Source organism: Lampetra planeri, chromosome 14 (genome assembly GCF_965212315.1).
Source record: "Lampetra planeri chromosome 14, kcLamPlan1.2.h2, whole genome shotgun sequence".
Lineage (NCBI taxonomy): Eukaryota > Metazoa > Chordata > Hyperoartia > Petromyzontiformes > Petromyzontidae > Lampetra > Lampetra planeri.
In genome coordinates this window covers 8,196,740-8,221,585 of record NC_136120.1, presented here as the reverse complement: position 1 = coordinate 8,221,585, position 24,846 = coordinate 8,196,740, and the positions used below count along the sequence as shown (strand labels likewise).

Sequence of the window (24,846 nt, the reverse complement as noted above, 5' to 3'; positions counted from 1 at the left end):
GGGTCATCTACTGTCATGTTGTTTCCAGATCATTGCATTACTTGCCCCAGTGAATAGAAAATGTTCCAGTTGTGAAAGAGCCTTGATGGTGCATGGAAGCATATTAACCACATGCTAGCCATGCATGGCTATCTTCAAAATATGAACTACTCTTCATTGGGTTTCTTTTTATATTTTCTCTGTAATTTGTTTTTAATCAACTGCTCTGCATAGCAATATGAGTAAACATGCATAAACTGTAATGATCAAAGCAATGTAAGGACTTTCTTTGTAAATTGATGTTCGTGTATTAAAATTGTATTCGAGCACTCGACATTCATTTATCATGAACATTGTATTCGTCATGTACCCACAAAATTACCTTAACAGTCTCCTTAACGTTCGGTATTTTAGTGGGCCTTGTAAATAACCTCTGGGCTTTGTTAATGCATTGCTCTTGTAGGCTTCACAATTATCCAACAAGAGACGTGTGGGAATTTTCCAGGTACAGTCCAGTGCAGACTTATTCACCCAAGGTTATTTACTAAACGCTCAGCCAGACCACGACTGCACTTAATATTCCTATTGACGTGCACCACACTTACCGTCTCCCATCAGCATGTGTGGCCACCAGATGTAAGGCCTATGTACGACGGTGAGAGTCCTCTGTACTTCAAACAGGGAATGTATACAACGTTTGCTGATCCACGAGCATGGACATATCCATGTACAGCAGTTGGAGCCAGCCCATACAATGTATATTGTTGTAGTGACATGTTTTCGTCCTTTACCAAGCAAAACACACATACACACACTCTTGGTTAAAAGACAACCGATGAGACAACTACACAACGAAGTACTTTTAATTTGTTTTGTATTCTGGCGTAGCAATACTGTATTGTGAAGTGTAATTATGTGATGTAATTACATTAAAAACCAGAACGAATTGAACGACCGTTGTCTCCACTTCTAGTCCTGAGCTGGTTGTATAAATGTGCCATGCTTGGCAGAATACAGTCAGCCCATAATAAACAAAAACACACTTTTGACTTCCCACGGAGTAAAAGCAGTTCGAAACAAACGGAGTGCTATTTATCTTTTGGTGAAAGACTCCAGAGGGTACCCCCCAACCCCCACGGGCCAGCCGACCTCACTCGTTTCCCGGCCGAGTGTTGAGAGTGACGGGAACGGAGATTGTGGGTGCGAGTTCACGCGAACCACACGCCAGGTGTCTCTCCCCTGCAATCCGGAGAATTATTTTCGATGGCCACTGAATAATCCTCTCGTTTATCTTGCTCCATCGCTTAAATGAGAGGAAGACCTAATAGAAAATGGCTTGACGACATAAGAGATTGGTGCCAGGCAAATGTGCACGACTTGAGCATTGTGCAGTGGACACCTGCGGGATATCTGCCGTAGGTGTCATGATGATCGCTTACAATAAATTAAGTTCGTAATAACGTCAAGCAAATTCGTGGGTATATTCAGAGCTCACACAGGGAGCGCGCGCCAACATCAAGGACCGTAGCTCCGTGAGTCATCGATTGCTCCGGTGAGATTGTCGTGTCATCATGAGCATCATCACCTGGGTGTCATTGTTTCATTATGACGCTTGTCCTACATCATACGTCTGAAAATGCGTACAAAATACAAAGAGACAAAGATCCCCCCACCACTTACATTATCATTGGCTGCTGACATTTGGGTTACTCCCATTTCAAACCCTTATAAACAGTTTGTCTTGGAAGCTAACTCCCCTTTTCCTGAAGACGACCGCTTGTGTTGCGATCGAAACGTCGTAGTTTTTTTCATTTTCTTTGAACCTATCTACGTGACTTTATCGAAAGACCCAAGAATATGTTCAATAGACTGTTGGGGCAAGTGCTGTTAGCGAGGACCTATGCAGGTGGGAACGGCACACGAAGGGGGTGGGTGGCCAGCACCAAACCCGGCCGCCTTTGTCTCCCTGGTGGCGATGTTTACATATCACACCAAGGGGAGGCCCAGGAGCGGTTCAGATAATCGTCACTAATGTGGGTACATCACATGTGTAGTGACACAGCGCCGACTGCTGTACAGCAGCAGCAACTGCAGGTGGACACAGCGCACACGCTGTTGAGCATATACACGGTGTGTGTGCCAGCAGGGCGGAGGAACTGGGGCAAAGGTCAAGGTAGACCTCATAGGGAACCCTCTGGTGGGATTGAGAAGGGAGGCACGGCTAGGGCCGAGCCAAGCCGCGCCGAGGGGAATAAAAGCAGTGGAGAGCGAGGAACTTCAGGCTGCCTGTTCTGGGAGTGGACTCGTCTCGTCGTCGCCGCCTTTGTCGTTGCCGCCTTCACCTGACCATTGTGCGGCTGAACAGCTGTTGGCTGTCTCGGTCGATGCCGTAGGTGCAACGGGAACAGGGTCGTGTCTGGGCCGGGCTGTACGGCAGCGAGAGAGGAGGCCAGAGTTGGTGGTGTGAACGAGAGATGATAAAAAGAGGCGGTGCCTCCTGCAACTACCTTGTCCCCGACTGAGTGTGTACGCCGCACACCACACGCACACACACGCCTCGAGGAAGGACACTACAGATGTTAGCAGCAGTGACGTGTGGTGAGGTCAATGGCTGGGGAGGCACTGGCTCGTGTCAGAGCCAGATTCACACACTGAGGGGGGCGTGGCCTCACTGAGGGGGGCGTGCTATACACATACGTGAAATAAGTTACCTGGAGTATGGAAGGCGAGGACATGAAATGAAGGGGTCTACAAATATTACATTGGTGACATACTGAGATAGTAACAGGCACACGCTTATTGCCCGCGCTCCATCCAGTTTCTGAGGGGTTGCGCAATCAGAGGGGAGGCTGAGCGCATCGCTGCCTCACCCCTCGTCTCTTCCTGTATTTGCAACGGAGCTCCGCAAATTTGGCGATTTTGACTATAAAAATGATAGGAATCGTACAGAAATGACATTTATAACAGACCAGTGGAAACATCTTCATATTCATTTTATTTGATTATTCTTATTTTTTACCTTTAGTAACAGCTATTTTCATTGAAGTATGGCAGGTGAGGCTGTGCCTCCCCTGCCTCCCCTGACCGCACGTCCCTGGTTAGCAGTCATCTTTAATTATTAGTCCCACCAATAGAGTGATACCACACCAGGTCCTGGTGTGGCCAGAACACTCATCCAACTGTCCAGAACTCATGGCATTGACGCAAATCGACACAGGCACCACCTCAGTACAAGCCCGTGCTAGGCTCACAAACCAATTGCTTTCGGTGTGGGGAAAACAAAAAAATGCAACTGGTGTTATTGGAATGGTAATAAATACACGGGAACACGATGCCACTGCTCCGTACTTTAAATGTTCGCGAACACATCACAACAATAATAACACTCAACACATTCGTCAATACCGGCATGAATGCGGTCTCTGTGGATTTTCACCTCTGCTGGTCTCCACGTGTTATGAATAAGAGCAGTTTTCTGAAACGTTGTCTATTTTACATTTTTCTTTAAAGTTATTTTTTTTACGAATCTGTCGAGTGAGTTGTTTTGTTTTTTGTGCTTGTGCACCACTGCCAACGCAGCACCATTGCCAAGGCATAGTGTGTTGGTGGTACATCTGGATAAAAATTCCCACCCCCTGTTTGTTCTTGTTGGTTTTCCTGTGTGTACAAACTGTTTAAAAACGTTCCAGAAATAGGCATTTTCATAGTTTCGGGCACGCATTTAGTATCGTTCGAAAGCCCGTTGTCTCAGGGTGTTTAGTTTCGACTTTGCTTTGCTGAGTTATGAGCGAATACAAAAATCGCACTAACGTGGACTACAAAATACAAAACCCCCGCTACACTAAAGAATTAATGTGCACTACGAAATCAAACGTTTGTTTTCTGGCCACGTGGACCAACCGTGAGCCTAGCAACAGGTGTCCCTAGCAACGGTGTCCCTAGAAACCGTATCCCAAGCAAAATGCATCCCTAGCAACAGGTGTCCATAGCAACGGTGTATCTAGCAACATGTGTCCTTAGCAACACGTGTTCCTAGCAACGGTATCCCTGCCAAACGGCGTCCTGCAACAACAGACGTCCCTAGCAACGATGTTCCTAGCAACTGTATCCCTAGCAATATGCATCCTTAGCAACAGGTGTCCCTAGCAACGGTGTCCCTAGCAACATGTGTCCTTGTCAACAGGTGTCTCTAGCAACGGTATCCATAGGAACATGCGGCCCTAGCGACGGTGTCCGTAGCAACGGGTGGGGTCCAGGAAGTCATAGGAGAACATTCAGGGAACCTAGTGGAAAAGTACTGGAGGGAATGAGTGATTGAATGACGCAAGAATAAGAATGAATAACAGGAATGAGTGATTGAATGAGGTAGGAATGAGAGGTGTGAATGTCTGACCCCCCCGCCCCTAGGTGCGTGACGTCATTTATGGACAGCCCCTGAGGTGTTCAGGTGTGTCTGGGGAGGGTTAGGATGACGACTGATGAGTGGCGTCAGGTGTGTGGTGAGTATCTGTCACGGGGGCAGGTGAGTTCGTGTCAGGTATCCGATGAGTGTTGAAAGGCGTCAACAGAGGCTGGGGGTGCAGCCAATGGGGTGAGAAGCGAGGACGGAGAGACGCGTTAAGAGGTGGGGGGTGGGGGGGAACACAACCCCGCCCTTCGAGTTTTAAATCCGAGTCATTTACGAAACGCGCTGCTGGTGCCTGCCGCTGCGGTTTGACTGCGTCGGCCTCTGTAACACGTGCGCGCACTGCGGCACGTGGGAAGCGAGAGAGAGGTCCCTGCTTCCTGACACCGCGCTCCACCATCGCCTCGCCCCTCGTCTAAGGTGCGGCCACAAATTGCGGCTCTCTGAAACGTTAAACAAGCTACGCGGTTCAACACGTGTTCGTGCTGTGTTTTTGTTTGAAACCGCTCGCGAGAGTGGCTGACTCGCGACTCTACTAGTCGAGTGCATGCGTTTTGAATGGGGCTTCTGACCAGGCCTCGCTCCGTCAGGTCGAGTTCTTTGCGTGTTATTAACGCGAGCATGGTTGGTAATCGTAGCTGAGTGTCATTCTAGTCGTAGACGCTGCAGTATAACTGTAGGTCACAATATAGTAGTACTGTAGGTGTCTAGGAGCAATTACTAGTGCACTGTGCTGTAAGTTGCTTGTGTGGTGATACATCATATATTCAGGCGCTGAATATAAACACAGACGTGCTTCATATATCGTAGCCTCCCCCACATGATGCTCTATAATCACGTGTGGCTTTTTATTATGTTACAACCTTCTTCCACTAAACTCATGTACAGTACATAGAAAGTGTGTGTAAGTCGATGTGTGTGTGTCTTTTTCGCCCGCGCAACGCCGGGTACTTACCGCTAGTACTCTATAAGCACGTGTTGCTTATGATGTCATTCTATCCTAGTTATACTTTAGGATTGGCCATTGTTTTACCGGTGTAGAAATACTGCAGTTGCCATTGTAATATTTCAGTGCTGTAGTTTGTTTAGAAGTGGTTGCTTGTTTGGTGATTGAAGTCAATGGTCACGTGGCGATCGTGTAGTGGTTAAGTAGCAGTCGTTGCTAGTCCAGCAGTATATAGAGTACCGATGTAGTGGTACACCAATTGTCAAGTGTATTAGTTGCCATAGAAGTAAGCGTTTACTGTAGTTGTATATTTGGCAGTGGAGCAGAAGTTGCCATGTCACAGCATATGCCGGGGTCGTCTGTATCGGTTGCTTTGCTTTTTGTAAGACAATTACGAATGTGATGTGTTTATTTATCCTTTAGCACCACGAGCAATACAGTCGCATATTTTTCAAATTGTGACAAAATACTTTAACTTAAAACAAAACCCGTTGGAGCCAATTGAGAAACGAGTTGCTTTTGCAAGTGGGAATTGACAAGAATGCTTAACATACAACAAATGCAATTTACAGGTATAAACATCTAAAACATTAAGCCACCCAACCGTACCAAAATATTAAAAGGAACACAATTTTGACACGTATATCCGGTAAAATGTCTTTAAATAGCGAATGTAGCCGCCCACGTCATATTCAAAAGACAAGTTTCGCGAGCACGGAAAAACGAAACTATGTTTTTAAAAAAATTACCAGGTCAGGCCCACTGAGCTATATAGACCCTTTTCAGAAGCGAACTGGGCACAAATGATAGCTCAACTAAGTGCCTTAGGTTTGGCGAGCGAGCAGGGAAGATAAAAAAAACCCTCCGTTATTTCGCCCGTGTGATTAAATATCCTCCGGTGTGATTCACAGGAAGGAGTTGTCCCTTGCGGTTTTTGGAGCACTCTTAAATTCATGGAGGGGAGGTCCCGCGGAGCAGGCGCTCAAGGGAGAGGAGGTGGACGGCGACAAGCAAAGAAGAGGGAACGCATCATGCGCCATCAGCCGAAGAACGTGGTCTTTCCAGCTGTGGAGGGGGGTGCTGCTGATGACCGTAAAGATGACAATGGTGAGTCGTATTCATGCCAACAACTGGCATTAATGTGCGTGTATATGACATGATTTACGTATAACATAATTTAAAAATGTAAGACGTATAACTCTGGCTTTTCGTCTGATGATGCTGGTTGTAATTACCGGTGAAACGTCTTACTCGAATTGTAAATGTTGTGGGTTTACACTCTAACACACCGGTGTGCTGAACTAGTAGCAAATTGGCATGTTTTGTTTACGTGACGAACCTTACTAATTGGTGCTGTCGGGTGGTGGCAGGTTTAACGGCACATTTGTATTTCTGTGATCTAGCCCAAAAACCTATATTATGAATATTATTTAAGTAATTTTTTGTCATGATAGGACAATTGTTTTTAGTGGAAACTTGTATATATGTGTATTCTGTAGTTTGACCCCAGTATTGATTTAAAATGCACTGCTTAATTCGTCTTCATGTGGTATCAAATGGTACAATGGTTACATTTGCTCATGTCCCTGTAATTAAACTTTTCACTGTTGCTTTTTAAGCAGACCATCAAACTCCAAATATCTGCGTTTGCCACTCATGCACTTGCTTTAATCACAGCACACGTTTTAACTAAAATAATCGTGGATAACTCACGGGTAGGAGCAATTTGTTGCACAAATCCTCTTAGTTCAACAAAATGCGAGTATTAGGAAGCGGATTCGCTATGTACTATTGGGAAAATTACAGAGGATATTATTGCAGATATGAAAAAATAGGGCAGTAGTTTTTACAGACTCTACAGTTGCCACGGATGATTGTCATCGTGGGTAATGGGGCCACAGATAAGAGGAGCTTTTATACACACGTATATTTACATCATATCATACTAAACAAGAAAAACAAGTTTTGCTGGCTGGCCAATCACCACCCAGTGCGCGTTCTCACTGGCAGGAGTACATGTGCCAACCAGCGCACAGGTGGAGGGGCAGTGCAGGTAACAATTAAACAAATGCATCCCAAACATAGTAACTGTGGTTTCATGCATTACTAGCTACGAATGCTAAAGAGTGATTAAAAAGCATCTGCATTTGTGCAGTGTGTCAAGTGAATTGTCTTCATTGGCTGTGCAGGTGGCATTTCCTTCCCAGCAGCAGTGGCTCCTTTCACACCGTGGTGTCAGGAGCACAGCGTTGATACTGGTCCTGAGGGAGCGCAGAGGCAGGACACTGACAAAAGCTGGGCTCTGGGGCTTCAGCAGCTGCCCGATGTTCTCACAGGTACTCTCCTTTAATATATCCGAATGAACTAATGCACTTGTGGTAAACGAGTAGTTTGAGACAACCTCATAACATTGGACCAAGTGTATTACACTGCACAGACAATGTTGAAAAGTAACACGGCGTCACCAACATCACTTGTATTCTATATCAAAATACGAAGGCTTCAATTGCCCCATCAGTGGTAAGATTAAAATTGCAGCCCTGCTCATGCCACTGCTGGCAGCAGGGAGCTCAAAAGAGCCCCAAAAGAGGGTATTTGGCCTACTCTTCCACCTGGCCAGACATCTTGCCTGTGCACTTATGCATTTATACTGGTGGGTGGACACGGTGAATTTAAGACCTTTTCCCATTGTTTAAACTGCCGAAAAAGTTATATTAGATCTCCCGGCGACCTCTGGATCGCAAGTCCGGCGTGCTAATTCTTACATCATCGCAGCATTCGTTAGCCCTCCCCACACAATTGGCCAATGGCGCAACGGAGCGGTGAGAGTTTTGTCTTTGCGTTCACCCACGCAGCGGAGTCGATGGCCCATGCACGCGCCGCGGAGATGCTGGCCATGCTGCAGGCGGTGAAGAGGAAGAGCTCGGTGCGACGAGTCTTCCAGACGCTGCCCACACACATGCGGCGCCGCGCCATGAGCCACAACGTCAAGCGGCTGCCACGCCGCCTTCGCGACGCCGCCAAGAGGGAGGTGCGACGATGCGCAGCGAGACCCCCTTGCCATGTTCACTCGCACACCGCCTGTACGCCGTACGCACAGCTACACGTACTCAACGCTCTGCTTGTGTGCGGAACGCACAAGCACTCGCGCACTACCAGCTCTGTGTACCATATACACGTATCCATGCATACACGTATAACAAATGAGCGCTCGCTCAATCGACTACACCACGCACACACAATATGTACACGTATGCCGAACACACAAGCACGTACACCACAATAACCATTTAATATGCACGCAAAACATACGTCTATACACCAACACAGTGGCGCTTACACCACTGGCTGTGCATACCATATAACCATTTATACAGCATTGGGAAGTCCCTTAAATACTGTAGTCAATTAAATTCAATATGGTTTAGCTTTTTTTTGTCACAGTCCGCGTTTCTAATTCGTTTGTCATGGCAGGTAATATGCAACGATCTAATGCTTGAACCCTTGGACACTTTTGCTGTTCATTATCAAATGTACTCTTCTCAAACGTTGGTAATCGGCATTTCACACATGGCGCCCGCGGATTGCGGAAATCGACGGGGAGCACCGTCCTCACTCGTGCTACGTTGCCTCCCCCACGCCGCAGATGGATGAATCCAGTGCCAAGGCGAAGGTGGTGCCCAAGTGCCGCTCGCGTAAGGCGCGGCGTCGGCACGGCAGCCTGCTGCTCGACTACAACCGGCGGCAGCGGCGCCACATCTGGCTTGAGACGCACATCTGGCACGCCAAGCGCTTCCGCGTGGCCGAGCGCTGGGGCTACCGGCTTGGCTTGCAGCCCACCACAAAGACATACCGCAGCGCCTACCGCGCCATGGCCCAGCGCTGCCTCCTGCAGGTTCGTCTCGCGCCCGGCCGCTCCGTCTCCGTCTCTCACGTGCACGTTCCCTTCGCCGTTACGTTTTTATCCGGGTGGGTGACGCAGAGGCCAGAGTGCTCAATTCATCCAGAGCCATTCCAGTGTGTTACATCTCTGCAGGTTGATACAATGGGAACCGCTTCATGGGAAGTCCGAAGTCTCTGTATTTTAATCTCAATCTGCAGAGCATTGTGAAGCCACTGTAGTAATTGTGATGTCTCCCATACAGGATGTGTCTTACTACTGCTGTCTGGAGCTCAAGGGCAAGGAGGAGGTGATCTTGGGAGTTTTATCCACACTGTGCAGCCCAGAGACAGGTAACCCAAACTTTTGGAATGGTGAACATTTCCCAGTTGCTGAACAATTTGAATAGTTATCATATGAGTGGTTGGTGGCTGCCAAGGTACTGAGAGCAGAAGCTATCCCTCGACCATTGTCAATTCCATTAACTTACTAGATGCATGTGTAATTTGCTAGTAAATTGTAAAGGTTGGTGTTCGTAGAACAGCTGATATAGTTTCAGTTATCGCTTGTTATATGTTGTCTTTCATTACGTCGTGAAATCTTCCCCACATGAATTAGAAGTGTCTGTGAGTGGCTTTGTGTTCTACCAATCATCTGGCCCCCACTGATGTTGGTTTATTTCGTTTATTCAAATTTTTTACCAGGCACTTCTTTTGATGGGGCGGATTACCTCGGTGGACAAAGGCAGGGGTCCTTGGTGATGTACAGAGCAAATGGCTTTCCCACCCAACCGCTGGGTCCTGTCTCCTTTTTATGGCGGCCATTGCAAATGCTTGATGAACGAGAGACGAATACGGAGCACCGGCAGCTATGGATCTGGGTCCATCCTGCCATGAAAAATGTAAGCACTTTTTGTAAAAATGTGTTTACTATATTATACGCACTTTCGGCATTTACCACAAATGAGGCACTGTCGGAGTCAAAAATACAAAATTGTCAATATGTATGGGATGTCTCTTTGAAAGTAAGTTTCATTGAAAAAGTTTGACTTATTCATTAATAAAGTCGTTGGTTGGGCACATACTCACAAACTGAATGCACCACTGTCTCAGCATGGATGAAAAACTTTGTTTCGGGACATCCGACACCACGATATTGTCTCACCACTTGTCCCTTGTCAAGAACGATGGCATTTTTTCCCCCCATGTAATTTAGAGTTTTGATTGTTTGACATACTAAAAAATGTATGTAAAGTATGTATGTTTGAAATCGTGAAATTGCCCTTGTACTAAAGCTGAGTGGGGGCTGTGGCAGCAACCTTGACTCATCATTCTTGTGGGGGTCAATAAATTTAGTACTACCTTGAGGTGCGTCTTTAGTGATTTGCTGCTATGACGAGACTGGCCCCCCACGAGGTATGAATGTGTAATTTCCACCACATTGTGAAGGCCACCAACACTCCTTTGTGCATGGAGACATTTCCATATTGACCTTTACAGCTATTTATTTTTCTTTGCAGGAGGTTTTGTCTGAGCTGAAGGAGAATTTCAAATGCTTAGAGCCAGTGTTAGAGCCACCAGACCTCAAAGTCACTCCAACACAGACTCCAGGTGTCACCGGCCCAGCGGAGGGCACTCAGTCATCCGCTGAAGCCTCCGGCATACAAGCGGCATCCGCACCGCAGCGAGCGCAGCTTGGCGAGACCTCCGCCGCCCGTAAAAGCGAAATGAAAGCGGCGCTGCCGGAGGCGGCGCGCGGTGCCAGAAGGGGCAAAGCAAGCGGGACGAGAAAGCGGCGGGCGGAGGACGGCGAGCAGCCCGGAGCTCCTCCGGAGAAGCGCATTTACGGGGACGGAACCCGCGGTCCACATGAGCCCAGGAGCTGGATGTCGGTTTCCACAGGGACTGCTCTCACGTAAGACACCCCCCTCCCTTCTCCTTCGCGCCCCTACGAACTTCGATTAGCACGGTTGGCTATGTACGTTGTACAGAAAGTTGTACATACATACGGAGGGGCAAACAAGGGCTCTTGCATGCAGTAGTCGCTCATGATATAAAAAACATTCCATTTCATTTTTTTATCAACAATTGTTATCACGTGTATTTTCAGTCATGTGATGAGATCAAGATATGTCTTTCTGAACTCAATGTCACGTCACGACAGAATGGCCCCCAGAAGATGACGTTACAGAACTTTTTCTCGAGTCACTTCATTAGGCCTCGCATAGAATGTTAGATGACACACCTCTGCCCTGTGTCGCGTAGAATGCCGTAGATCGCTAAATTACCTTGTTTGATCCTCAGAGGTATAGAATGCAAATTCCGCATTAAGTGAAAACCTATTTTTATTGTGCAGGCATTGTTATTGGGTTGGTACAGTTCATTCACTACACATGGGATTCTGATTTAATCACAAGACGCTGCCTTGATTCTAGCCATCCGCTTAGTGTTATAACAGATAACCCTCTCAGTTGTGGGCTACTTTGGATTTCTAACTCTCAGGTAAAATATGCAGGTGGATAAAACATTCCTATTCTCAAAGGTAATGTGTAGTTGTCCGTCCCCTAGCTTTTTGCCAGGCCAATGGTTTCATGAAGCTGAACAAGGTTGATGTGCTTAAATGGGGGATAAATCGTGATGAAGCCACTGTCATATTGCAGCCCATCACTGGGAGGTGAAGGTCTGCTATGATGAAAACCAAGTAGTAAATCCTGCTGTTAGGAGTTTCAAAGCACTTTGTTGTAATCTCTTGTAGTGGGTCAGCTGCATGCATTTTTAATTCCTTAAAGTTGTACTCATAATAATCCCATAACATTTCAACATTCCGGTTCCAGCGTGACCACATTGAAACTGTAAATCCTGAATTTGGAGTTCCTTAGATCGCAAGCTGGAGCTCCAAGCTACCACCAGCGGGGGGGGGGGGGGGGGTCCATTACACGTGGTGTACACACCGCGGCAAGCGTGTGGTGTGTTTTAATTGGCTGACGAGTAAAAGGCGCAGGTAACATCCCACGTGGCGTGATGTTATACAGGTTACAGCCACCTGTTTTGTAAGAGCCTTGGGAGGAAAGTCTGCTGAAGGTGTAGTATATAAGCCGTTGTGCGTTTATCCAGGTGCAGGTGGCGATGCACATGTCATAGTGACTTGGAAGCAGGTTTGGCAGATGACTAGGGGATAAGGAGACCCCATGTACGAGTTGCCCCCACATTCTTGGCAATGAGGTGCTCTTAGGAGGCCGCAATTGCTACGATTCTGATGCAGGTACGGAGTTAGAGTCGTAATGCTGTATTGACCCTGTCGTAAACCCGACGGAAGTTGTTTCATTTTAATATCATAAGTGTTCTGTAATGTTACATCACATTGTTACTGTGAAGTTTGTTTCTCCTTAATGAAGCTGCATACTTGTCGGACAGCCAGGGTGTAGGGTACATGTCTGCCAGTTAAGATCAGTTTGTTGTCTTGTTTCCTCGAAAGGGTGACTTATTCAGGGTTTTGAAATCAAACACTTGTGTTACATTTTCATTAATACGTGCATTCACCTGTGTGGCTTTGCAGTGACCTGACAATGGAGATGGTGAGGTTTCAGCTGATCGGTCCTCGCTCCGGATTTATACTGACACACGCTCTCCGGCCTGCAGACATTCACCACGTAAGATCCACATGATCTGCATGAGATGAAGCATCCATTCGGATCTCTATCAGCAGTTTAACTTTTCGTGCGAGAGAATGGTCCACAGAAGCGGATACCAGAGCTCCCTTTTGAGGTCCATTCAGGTGACTTCTGTTCAACACGGTAGGGGGAAGAACTTTCCAATACACCCTGCCACTGGGAGTAATGGTCAACGCAGGACAGTAAAACCAATATATTTTTTTATTCTAAGAGCTGGCATTTGACCAAATTAACTGCAGAACCAAATTTAATGTGATTGTTTTTTGTGCATTCATTGGTGAGCAGGCTGACACCATAACATCATTAAAGGCTGCTCCCAGGATTAATTCCCAAGATCTTAGTGGTCCCAGATCAGCGCTCTGACCTCTGAGCCACCTTGGCCACTTCAAGATCCGCTCTTAAATGACTGCTTTCGACATCGCAGCCCAGTGCAGTTTGGTGTTGCCCAGGATCACACTACTCGTGTATGACTTGACACTGCATGGTCATTGTGATGAAGGAATGCCTAATGAGAGTCGGGAAAGGAAGAATACACGTTTAAATAAAATGTCAAGGGTGTGGAGACATTAAACAGACTTATAGTGCCATCGAGATGAGATAAAAGGCATGATTCACGTGCAAATGTTCCTCTTTGTCTCACTTTTGGTGAAAGAGTGCTGACGGTTACATTGCCAACGATAGGCAAACTGCCAAGGCAATGTGTGACAGCCACTTTGTCAAGATGTGAATGTGGCCTCAATAAGTCAAGTGTTCGCTCTCACGAGCAGCGGAGTGGTTCTCATACCCGATAGTGGTCCTGATGATCCGGTAGTGAAAATTCGCGTATCCACGGCTATCGCAAGCTTGTCGACCGGTTTATTGAACATGCAAGGATGACGGAGGCAGAGTTGACCCAGTCCAGGATTAGATTTTTCAACCTCTTCAATTGTGAGTTTCATGCCTTCGCTGTGGCACCGCTCAGTCAAATTAATTGCCGGCCGTAGTGGCGCACGCCCGTTTCCGGTGCTATTGGAGGAAAAGATTGATGCTTCCTGCAGGTTAGTGAAACTCACAAACGCGTTGAAAGACGAGGTGGCCGGGAGATGTCCTCTCGTGCATTGTCGGTTATTCTGCAGCTGCTCTAGTTTCCTTCCACATGCAAAACACGCCGTCACGGAATCATTAAAACATCCCAACGCAGACCCTCCTGAAAAATTGTTGACCATTTTTGAGGTTTCCTGTACAAATAAATGACAGATATAAAATGTACACTGCCAGACGTATGGGCCTTTCAGATTAATATTTACCACATTTGTATTTTAAACAAGGTTACCTAAATCTCGTCAGCAAGGTATGGCCCATAGAACATTATTACTGCATACACTGATACGGGCAGAACCTTGTCTTGAACATTATTGGGCCTAGTGGTGTGACCTGTTTGACCAATGCTACTTTAGGATTGCATCGCCCAAATATTAAGGGCGAGAAGAATTTTCCAATGAAGCTAAAATGTTTGATATAATTTGCCCATAGTGGTGTTGACCCAACATTGTTCATAAACGGTTAATACCTTTCACATCACCGTACTCGGTGTCATTGGATGTGTAGGCCAACCCTTAGCTAATGAGACTTGGTGGAGTCGTAACCAGTTAACTGTGTTATTTTTGTGAACTAGACTTTATTTAGACTGGAAGAGAATCCGATGAGCAATGGAGCCTTTTTTTTTTACAGATACCTCAAAGGCTTGTAGGCCAGTGGATTAAATGGTAATTGCATTTGATTGAAGATATCTAACTTTCCCAAGTTGGATATAGTTGAACGTGTGGATTGAAGATGAAGGCCAGTTCAAGGTTGAAAGCACTAATTGTGCTTACCGCATAAGAGGGACTCACAAGGATGCAATTCTAAACGGATGTCACACTTTGTTGCTATGGCATGACACGTTGTTTGTGTTGATGTATAGTCTGAAGGCCAGGGCAAGACTTCATGGTGGCTGAAAGTGTGCAGCGAGCCATCGCACGTCCTGCAGCATGAGAATCAGGGACAAATCTTCCAGCTTCTAGCCGGTACAATGCAGCAGCATGACACACCGTTACACGGCGGTTTAAAATAACCCTGCATTCATTCCTGATGAAACACTACTAATGGGGTGGCATGATGTGAGGTTTTTGACTGTTGTAAACTCTTTACTACTTATTACACGTATAGTCACGTGCTAATATAATACTGGACGAGGGACCTTCCTATGCTGTGGATGTCGTGGCGGTTATTTGATTATACTTCACCACGCTGAGCACTGCTGGTTGGTGAAGGCCGGCAGCATAGATATGGGAGCGTAGATGTGCAGTCCAACAATGGATTTTGCCGCAATGCTTTTTGTTGCCCACGATGTAGCCCCGCAGCCTATAACACCTGCTGTGCTGAGTGGTCACCCATCCAAGCACCATACAGGCTTAGGCCTGCTTAGCTTTCAAAATCCTCCGAGATTTGTGGAAGAATTCTGTGTGATTTGGTCATAGGGTCTTCATATTTATGCTGTACTTTACACTGCAACACCTCTCAAGACCCCGATAACTTTTACACTCGTAATTCCCAAGGTAAGGATTTATTCCACACACATTTGTACTTAAACCAACAGATGCATGTAATGTGTCACAGCTCAGCTTGCATTCGAATGGTGAACATGGGAAAGGCAGACTCTGTTTCACCGCTGAGGCCGAGTCTTGGGGGAAAAAATCTGCCGTCATTGCATAACACATTCGTGACGGCGTGAGTGCCAAGTCATCACCGTGTGAAGTCGGGTTTCACCACTGCAGGATTTCTGCCTGGCCGCGCTGGATAGTGCCCTGCTGCTGCTGTGTCGTGGTCAATGCACTGCGCCACGAACCCAGTGACCCGACTTTGATTTCCGCTCATGACTAATAACAGTGGCAAATATTTTAACCAGTCTCGGGCCTCCACTAGGTTGACTCTGCCTCATATGAGTACCTGGTGTGATTTGTAAACATCAGCACTGGGGAGACCCAAGGCAGCTGGTTATAGTGCAAGCCTTACCACTCCCTTGCATACCATACTGGGCTTAATAGGTGCTCTCTAACAGGACTTGCTTCAGCAGCCTGTTTAAGGCTATTCAGGTTTCCCTCGCTTTTTGCAGTGAGATGCGTTCTAAAAAAGGGGCGCACAAAGTGAAACCGAATGACCGGCAGCCTGCCGAGTAGTGCATACAGCACACACACAATGTTGGCCCACCTCTGACTGCACAGTCGCATGAGAGTGAATTCAACCCGCAGAGTGCATTTTGGGTAGAAATAGCTTAGCCGCATTTACGTGAAATCGCACAAACCGAGCCTGCATATAAAACGAGGGAAACCTGTACCTGGGATATTAGTTTTGTGCACGACTGCTGCGAGTGACTTTTGCCGCTCTCCCGCCCAGGGTTGGGCAGTGCCTCGGACGTGCCTCCAGGGTGCGTGCTGGGCCTGACGGTGGGCGACCCACGCCTCGATCTCCCCAACAAGCGAACGATACCTGCGGACCCCCCCAGCATCCCTCCTGCGAGTGGTGGTGCCGCAGGTGGTGCATTGTGGCTGGTGGTTGAGTGTGGGCTCATCCGATCATCGTCGTCATCAATATCAATGCCATCATCATCTGTAGAAAATTTAACCGAGCGTAGGGATATCCTGAGGTGTTTGCTGAACGCGCGATGTGCATGCCTGGCTCTAGGCATTTAGCAATTCGATTTCTTCTCGTGATTAGGGATTGTAAATTCGACAATTTGATTTGTTTGATGGTGTCAGGTGCTGGAGGGCTATAGCTCTTAATTGACATACCTACACGCTCTACCCCAAAATTAACAAGTAACGAATTTTAATATTGGTCAGGAAAGCTTACTTACGAGATTAATTTCAGGAGATACATTTTGTTTAGTGTTGATTGCCGTCGGCCAACATTTTGCCCGACGGACGAATCCCCGAGACTCGCTGTGCCAATGTTTTGTGTTTTGAAGCGTTGTTTGTTCGATGCTCTATTTTCCCATCCTCTTCGGTTGCACTCTGTCTGTATCTCTGTCTGCTGTCAGCATGGCTGGTGGAGGGGGGGAGCTCCGATGCACAACTTCACAAACATTGCACAAAGCACCCTCTGTGGTCTCGTGCTCGGTGGGAGCCTCAGCTGATCCATGCTGGATGTTCCAGGTTCAAGTCCTGGCGAGACCCCTACACCAACACTACTCACTCAAAGCACGCGCCGCTCTCTTTGTCCACGGCAAAGGCGACAATTCTTCTTAATGCTCGCCACACTCCAATAACTCCTGCACTCGCGATACCCGCACACCCTTGTCACACACGTGCGCTTGTTCCTTCGCTGCAGCCCTTAACGTGTGCTATTCTGATGCTGTTCATTCTTCTGTGTTTGTAATGTTCATTTTTAGCTTAGTCTTTTAATGAGATAAGTGGATAAATATTGGCCAAGGTGATTGGTGGCAGAAGGTCTTACATATACACCACAGCACCAGATTGAATAGTATGGAGAGGAAACCATTCAACACGTAGGCTTTCGCGACCAATATTCATAATCAACGTTTTTGGGTTAGATCGTGTTATTTATAAATGTGTCGAAGCGTGAAACCACAACATGCGTGAAACCACAACATTACAACAAAATTGTAAATGTTGTGGTTTCACGCTTCAACACACCGGTGGGCTAAAGTAGTGAACTATTTGTCTTTTGTCAACGTGACGCTTTTTTGCTGATTGGCCGTGTCGGGTGGTGGAGGGTTACGCCACATTTATAAATAACGCGATCTAACCCAAAAACGTTGATTATAAGGAAACCATTTGTAGCCCATCTCGCAATGCAGTGGTGCTCATTATCGTGTAGGGTTCGCAAAGTCTAATGAACCGATGATAACACTGCAGATAATGTAGAGGGCTGGCTATCCTCTGCACTGACAGATGGGTATTGTGGGAACTGTACTATTGGCTGTAATCTGGCTCTGGTGTGCTGAGCTTAAATATGAGGGCACAGTGCCGTGCAGAGGCCATGGAGAGTTAAACTTCCAATAAATAATGCACAGAACCATTTAAAACCCATTTTAAATGTCTTCACGTTTGTGGAAGAGCAGTCTCAGTGCAGCATAATCATTCCCAAGCGGTGAGTTGTATCTGCCCGATCACTAATGGCTATGGACAAAAATAGGTATTTTTTTTTGCTTGATTAAGTCTATTATAGATTTAGGAATACAAAATTTCTAGTCACGTGACAGCCCACATTTTAGGGCAAGGCATCTAGTGTGAAAAAAATGTCTACGAAAGTGATTTCAGAAGTACTTCTGTGTTCATGTTTGAGTTGTGATTCTCTGTAATGCGATGCGTTACTCGCTGAGAGTTCTGAGTAGATAATATATCATGTCACTACATGAGGCTTAGGGCACAACCTGAATGTAATTGGTGATAAAACAAATATATACGTATGCAAAAGTATTAATAATTAGCATGTGGTGCTGGCTTGTGATTGGTTGGCTGTCCTCATCTATAAAACAACCAACACATGCTTTGAAGACAGGGGACGAGGACTCTGGAGTGGGGTGTTTGTGCGCGTGTGTGTGTGCGCGCGTGTGTGCGCGACGGTGTTTTATGTCCCGCCCCTCGCCAGCTTGCAACAACGAAGCGAACGCACTGGCGAGAAGCCTGCAGGAGGGACACGCGCAGAGCTGGATCTGGGACCGCTCCGTCCGCGATGAGGTCACGGAGACTAAGATCTCAGAGCAGGTATGGCCACACACTCGGCTCGAGCAGGCGGATGCCGCAACTGAGCGCATGCCAGAGCGGTGGCTCCCAACATCTCCCACGACGGGACCTGTCACCTGCCCACGTGTTCTACCTACGCATCTATATATATAAAATCGCAAATCTGTCTGTCTGTCTGTGTGTGTGTCTGTGTGTCGCCGGACCATACGCAGTTTCATTGGACGGCGGTTGCCCCTGGCAACGGGTAGCGACGCATTCGCTGCCGGGTGGACGCCATTTTTAATTCCCGTTAAAAATATGCGCACGCATTTGTCGTATAAACTCGATATACCCAGCGTTGCCTGGGGGGAAAATACATTTAAAATCTTATGAAAACTTTCAAACATTACATACCAATGAAAAAACAACTGTGTAATTACTTTTAAACCAGACGCGCCAAGAATCGATTCTCTGAATCGCGCAAAGGAATCGAAGGTTGTAGATTCCTTTACATTCGGACGATTCCCGTTTACTATAAGTTGCTTAAAGTCGATATAAACTGCTACGAACGGGAAATATCCAGCGTTGACCGGGGCAAAAATGTAATTAAAAACTCCTGAAAAAAATAAAAAACAATGAAAATGAAACTCTATCATTCAAAATGTAAACCCCCAACATGCCAGGAATCGATTCTTTCAATCGCACAAAGGACTAATCGAAGGTTGTAAATTACTTTAGGATGGCGCTTCCTGTTTAATATAAGTTGCTTATAGAGTTGATATAAACTGCTACGAATGGGAAATATCCGGCGTTGACTGGGCCAAAAATATAATGGTGAGGGCGGTTGTGAGTGGCGATAGTGAGTGGTGAGGGGAGGTTGAGTGGTGAGTGGTGATTGGTGAGGGTGTGATTGGTGAGGATTAGTGGTGAGGGAGAGTGGTGAGGGTGAATGGTGAGGGAGAGTGGTGAGGGTCAATGGTGAGGGTGAGTGGTGAGGGTGTGATTGGTGAGGATGAGTGGTGAGGGAGAGGGGTGAGGGGTGAGTGGTGAGGGTGAGTGGTGAGGGTGAGTGGTGAGGGTGAGTGTTGAGGGTGAGTGGTGAGCGCGTGTATGTGTACCTATGGACGGGGGGCGCGTGTGTGGGGCGAGCGGTAGTGTAGTGGTTAGTGCGCTGCGCTATGAACTTGGCGACCCGAGTTCGATTCCCACTTACTATCACCACCTGTGACGATCATTTGAACCGCTCCTGGGCCTCCCCTAGGTCGACTCAGCCTCAAACGAGTAACTGGTGTGAACATCGCCACTGGGGAGACAAAGACGGCCGGGCGTCGAGAATCCAAGTCCCGGGCGAAGCCGGGTAGTAAAGCTAGTAGCTTTATATTGAAGTAAACATTTGAAAAATGACATTTCAATGACACACAAAGCAACATCTAAGACGTGTGGTTAGCACTTCGTAATAGTATATTATTTATCATGTAATATTTACACTTTTCAGACTTAAAGTCGCTGACTGTCACAATGAAGTGAAGGGGGAAGACTGCAGATATGTTTCTGACACGTGACCATACATCATGCGAGTGCCACCTTTGCGTGAATTGTCTTGAATGTCCCCTGGGGTACAGGGTACCACAGGTTGAGAAGCGCTGCTTTAGATAATTCACTACGAACCACCACCTGGTTATTCAATGCTCTAACAATGTGGGGGGGGGGGGGGGGAGATGTGGGTGGTTAGCTCAAGTGTCTTATGCCCGTGTTGAAGCACTAAGCCAGTGTGACCGAGATCCTTAGTTATAATTTCGAGGACCAAAAATGTACGTTAATAATGAATAACTCCAAAGTGCTGTTGTAAAGTCACCGTGCCCCCGTGTGCCACCGCCGCTCAGGAGCTGAATCGCATGCGCCACAAGGCCCTGGTGCCGGGCACCCGTCTCAACCTGGGCGCCAGGGAGTCGAGCATTCCCGCGCTGCTGCTGCAGCATCCAGGCCGGCAGGCGGGGGCCGGGCTGGCGGGATGGGGGGCTGCGTGGGACCTGGTCCTGCCCAAGGCGTGGGGCATGGCCTTCTGGATCCCGCTGGTGAGTGCGCCAGCGGGTGGCCGTGGTGCTTTGCTGCACTTGTGCGCTTTTTAAAGCGGCGGTGGGGAAGCGTGGCACATGGTCGATGTTTGACCCATGGCTATTCCACACAGCCCGTGACCACGTGTGAACACCAATAATCCGAGTCACATTTTGAAACGGTCTACAAAAATGATACTTTTCACTGAGCATTTCAGCCATACTAAACTCCAAGAAGGTAATATACCTGGCAAGTCACTTCTATTGGAAGGCCCTCGTTATGCTTTGTCAACACACAAGTTATTTTTCAATTTGTTAATAGATAACACTGAGGTATGTGGGTTAAGTTGTGGCCCACCAAAGGTATTTCAATGTCCTTATCGGCCCTCGGTAAGCAAGAGGCTCTTCACCCCTGTTTTAATGAATGTGTCTGCTTTGGCACAGTAGGGGGCACAGGTGGTGCATCTGCCAGTCATCTGTCAGTCAACCTATGGCACCTGGGTCTGTCCCGTGACCTGCCAGCGGGCGTTCGACACTTCACGTGGCCTTCAAGTGCGCGTAGCCTGGCACAAGCGCCGTGGTGACGTCACCGCCACCTGGTGGCGAATGGCGGTTGTTGATGTTGTTGTGACTACTTTAACGCCAGCATTGTTTCTCCGGTGTGGCCCTGCCTGCGGCGGGGGGATTGGGCAGGTGTACCGCGGCGTTGTGGTCGGGGGCCTCCGTGAGGCGGAGCGGCACTCGCAATACCAGGGGGCGCCTTACTTCCCCTGTGATTTCCCGGACTGCCCCGCCGGCTCGCGCCACGACGCGGAGAGCAAGGAGGCGGCGATCGCCAAGTTCAAACGGTGGGAACATGCCGGCGGTTCGCGGCTGCACGAGCCTCGTTGACTCGCGGCTTTACGTTTCTTCTGTTCGCCTCGTTGATTTTGACGCTCCGCCACACAACTGTAAGGCTTGTAATTGCTTGTTGTTATGGCTTTCATACATGCGTCTTTGTATTTTGTATATGTGGCACGAAGTCTTGTCTTTGTTGTCCTTCCCCCGCATCTCCCGATTCGCACGGTTGGTTACGTACGGTGTGAAAGAAATTCAATATACATACGTGAGCTATATCAGCAGCCTGCATTAATTTCTCAAGTTTATGATTGAAAGCCCAAGAGCATATCCATCACCTCGTTTACAGCAGCAATTGAGACTCTTGCTTCGCAAAGGTTGTGTTCCTCGGCAAAATGGAATTTGACTTTGTTACATCACACACAGGTACCCACCAGCCAAGAGGCCAAACTACGTAAAGCTGGCAATGCCTACGCCCTTCCACTTCCCGTGGGAACTGCTGGTGCACGAGTGGGAGCTCATGGGCACGGAGTGGAGTGTGGAGGACGAGGAAAAACCCGAGACGGAATCTATCATGGAGATGGAGTCTCCCTCTATCGACCCAAATTATGGAGCCTCGTTTCTGGGCCAGACAAAGTCTGAGCTCACAGAGGAGGCTTCTGAAGGAGAAGCGGAAGAGACTCGGGAAACCTCCGAAGTCTCTGAGAAAGAGCAGCGGGCAGAGGTGAGGTGGGGCGGCACTGCAGGAGAGGAGGAGATCACGGCCGGAGAACTCGTGTCGGTGGATGGGGAGCCAAGCTCGGAGCGCGTGGAGCCCGGATGTGAGACGGGCGACGGCAGAGATTGCGTGGAACAAGAGCAAAAGATGGAGTTGCCTTCAGAAGTCACAAGCGAACCATTCTATGTGATCAGGTATGTTTTAATTAGCCGGGAGTGATGGTTGTCAATCTTCGTGAATGCCCCGGTCTTTCCTTGACTTTTGCATCACTGTTGCACTTTGCTTTACTTTTGTCATGCAGGAGCACGAGCGTGCTAACGCAGCTCGCCCACTGGTGCCGCTCCCTTCCTCCTGCCACGGGGGTGGACGGGGCGGCCCTGGCGCTGCAGCCCCTGACGACAGCTCTGGCGCTGGAGATGTCGCGCTGCCATCCGCGTGCGCTGCTGTGGGTGCGTGTCGACCCGCTCCAGCGCGGCTCCCCCGAGCCTCACGCCACCGTCGCTGTGCCCGACCCCGCCGACCTGGACCTCCTGCGCCGCGACCCAGCCTACACGGGGCCCCTGGAGCCCAGGCGGCGCGACGCTTTCCGGCTTACGAGGGAGGAGCGCAGGGCGGTGGGGTTGAGCCGGCGGAAGCGGCGCCTCTCTGGTGGGGGCACAGAGGGCGGAGGGGAGGATCGTGGCGGTGATGGCGGTGTTGGTGGCGATGTTGCCGATGTTAGCAAGAAGGCCGACTGGATCCTAGGGCTGCACCCGGAGCCCGTGGGTTGCGTGGCGTCGGCGTGCTCGCGCCCCACGCTCGGCTTCCTGACGCAGGGCGACTTCTCCATGGCTGTTGGCCACGGCCGAGGGTTCGGGTTTGTGAGCCTCACTGGGCTCCTGCGAACACTGCTGCAGCAGCAGCTACAGCGGCAGCTTCAGCAGCAGCTACAGCAGCAGGACAAGGCTGCACCACTACCATCTCCACCACACACTTCGCAACCTCGGGGAGTTCTGCTGCTCACACGCAACGTGAACTCCCTGCAGTATCGTTTTGTCCGGGTGAGCGTAGACGTCTAGAGTTTATCTCCGCCAGGCTCGGCCAAATGGTGTTACAGATGCAGCCCAGAGGTGCAGAGATTTGAGCACCCTCTTAAAACTCTTATGGCTGCGAGTTCAAATCGCAATTTGGGTCAACGACTCATTACCACCAATGAGTTGAATAGTAGAACTGAGGTTATCCTGTGGATTGATTGGTCCACTGCATATGAATGAGTTTGCACCTGATTAGGGCCACCAACACTATTTTGCAGGTAGTCTGCTCACTACAGCATCTTTACTATTGAGGTTCATTGAACATCGCCCCCTACTGCAAAAACTTGTCAGGACCCTCATGAAGGTCTTGAGACTTTCATGAGGGAAATACATCAATGATCCTGGTTCCTAAAAACGTTTATTGCATATGGGTTGAGCCTCATCTATTCTAGTCAAGTATTTTGCCTCTGATATACAGCAATGAAATGGAACTGCCTGTTTTATTTGTAAACATTTGTTAATCAATCTGAGGGTGAACTGTAAACCAGCTGCACTTAATCACAGGAGATTGGTCAATTCCCTTGCAATGGGCGAGTGTTCCCAATAAGGGCAGCAGTTATTTTAATTGTGCAAAAAAAATCACACAATTTTTAATCAAGGCGTTTACAACAGTGGAGTATTAAATGCAAATTTCACATGCATGTTAAGCTACTTTAATATGAATATCTCTTGGAATCGATGTTTATTTGGCTGGAATTTAAAAGGGCTGCAACAGCACCCCCCATACTTTCTTTGACATTTGCTTGTGCTCTTCCTGCAATGACCTCACATTTCACACAACTGCCAACCCTCTGGCTTGAGAGGCCATTGCTATAATAGCATGCGTCTGTAATATTTCAGTTTTTCGCATGACTGAACATGTACAATGTGTGCGAGTGCTGGAACAAAGTAAAAAGTTTAGTGGTCAAGTCTTATTTGATTAAATGCCTTTGTCATTACTTGGAGCGCAATATATAAAATGTCAATTCGCTTCTCAAAGCAACGAGCGCATGTATATGGGCATTCAATAATTCATTAGTTTTAAACAATTTCATTCTGTGGATATGCATGAAAGCCTCTGCGGGTATTTGTTTGCTTTGAAACATGTCCCTGGCCAGAATTATTTGCCCACGATCAATAAGAACTTTTGCTTGGCAGTCGGGGTCCTGTACCTGGCGTTCTCTCAAAAGCATTTTGTAGATGTAGTACATGTGAATGGAAAAGGCTTAGGTGGGGGTTTTCCATGGGCAAGCTGATGCAGGAGCCAACTAGCATACAAGCCATGCTTAATGTATTACTGAATGCTTGAGCAATGCATCTCTGTGGACCTGCTTGTCACACCACCTGTATGTGTAAATAATTTGGGTCACTGCTGAGGTGTTTGCAGGGTGAATTTCTCAAGCAATGGGTCTGATACTTAAACCAATGACTTCTGGAAATGCCTCCTGTATTCATCTAAGCTCATTCGGCTCGCGCTGCATGGATTGTGGTCGTAGTTCATGCTAGTAAGTTCGTTTAGGACTCGCATTCCAGAAAGGCACCCAGTGGAATGAAACTGACCACAATCCTAAATTTCGATTGAAAGCTTTCGTGACTGCAG

General features: G+C 47.9%; 1 protein-coding gene across 1 annotated transcript; it reads left to right on the top strand.

The window, feature by feature from the left end:
* The first annotated feature begins 4,646 nt into the window (after positions 1-4,646).
* POP1 (POP1 ribonuclease P/MRP subunit) lies at positions 4,647-24,181 on the top strand. The gene is made up of 16 exons (XM_078600523.1): positions 4,647-4,804; positions 6,242-6,437; positions 7,520-7,666; positions 8,186-8,361; positions 8,977-9,225; positions 9,476-9,563; positions 9,915-10,111; positions 10,730-11,124; positions 12,766-12,859; positions 14,823-14,925; positions 16,295-16,432; positions 18,512-18,627; positions 20,469-20,660; positions 21,333-21,487; positions 21,903-22,388; positions 22,496-24,181. Exons 2-16 carry the CDS (start codon positions 6,284-6,286, stop codon positions 23,250-23,252), a joined length of 3,447 nt encoding a protein of 1,148 aa, XP_078456649.1. The 5' UTR covers positions 4,647-4,804; positions 6,242-6,283; the 3' UTR covers positions 23,253-24,181.
* The last annotated feature ends 665 nt before the right edge of the window (positions 24,182-24,846 follow it).

Bases quoted from the DNA above. Each gene is read 5' to 3' on its own strand.
- POP1 (XM_078600523.1), top strand. From the start codon at position 6,284: ATGGAGGGGAGGTCCCGCGGAGCAGGCGCTCAAGGGAGAGGAGGTGGA. The intron at 18,628-20,468 runs GTATGGCCACAC...ACCGCCGCTCAG, and splicing joins AGACTAAGATCTCAGAGCAG to GAGCTGAATCGCATGCGCCA. The intron at 22,389-22,495 runs GTATGTTTTAAT...TTTGTCATGCAG, and splicing joins GAACCATTCTATGTGATCAG to GAGCACGAGCGTGCTAACGC.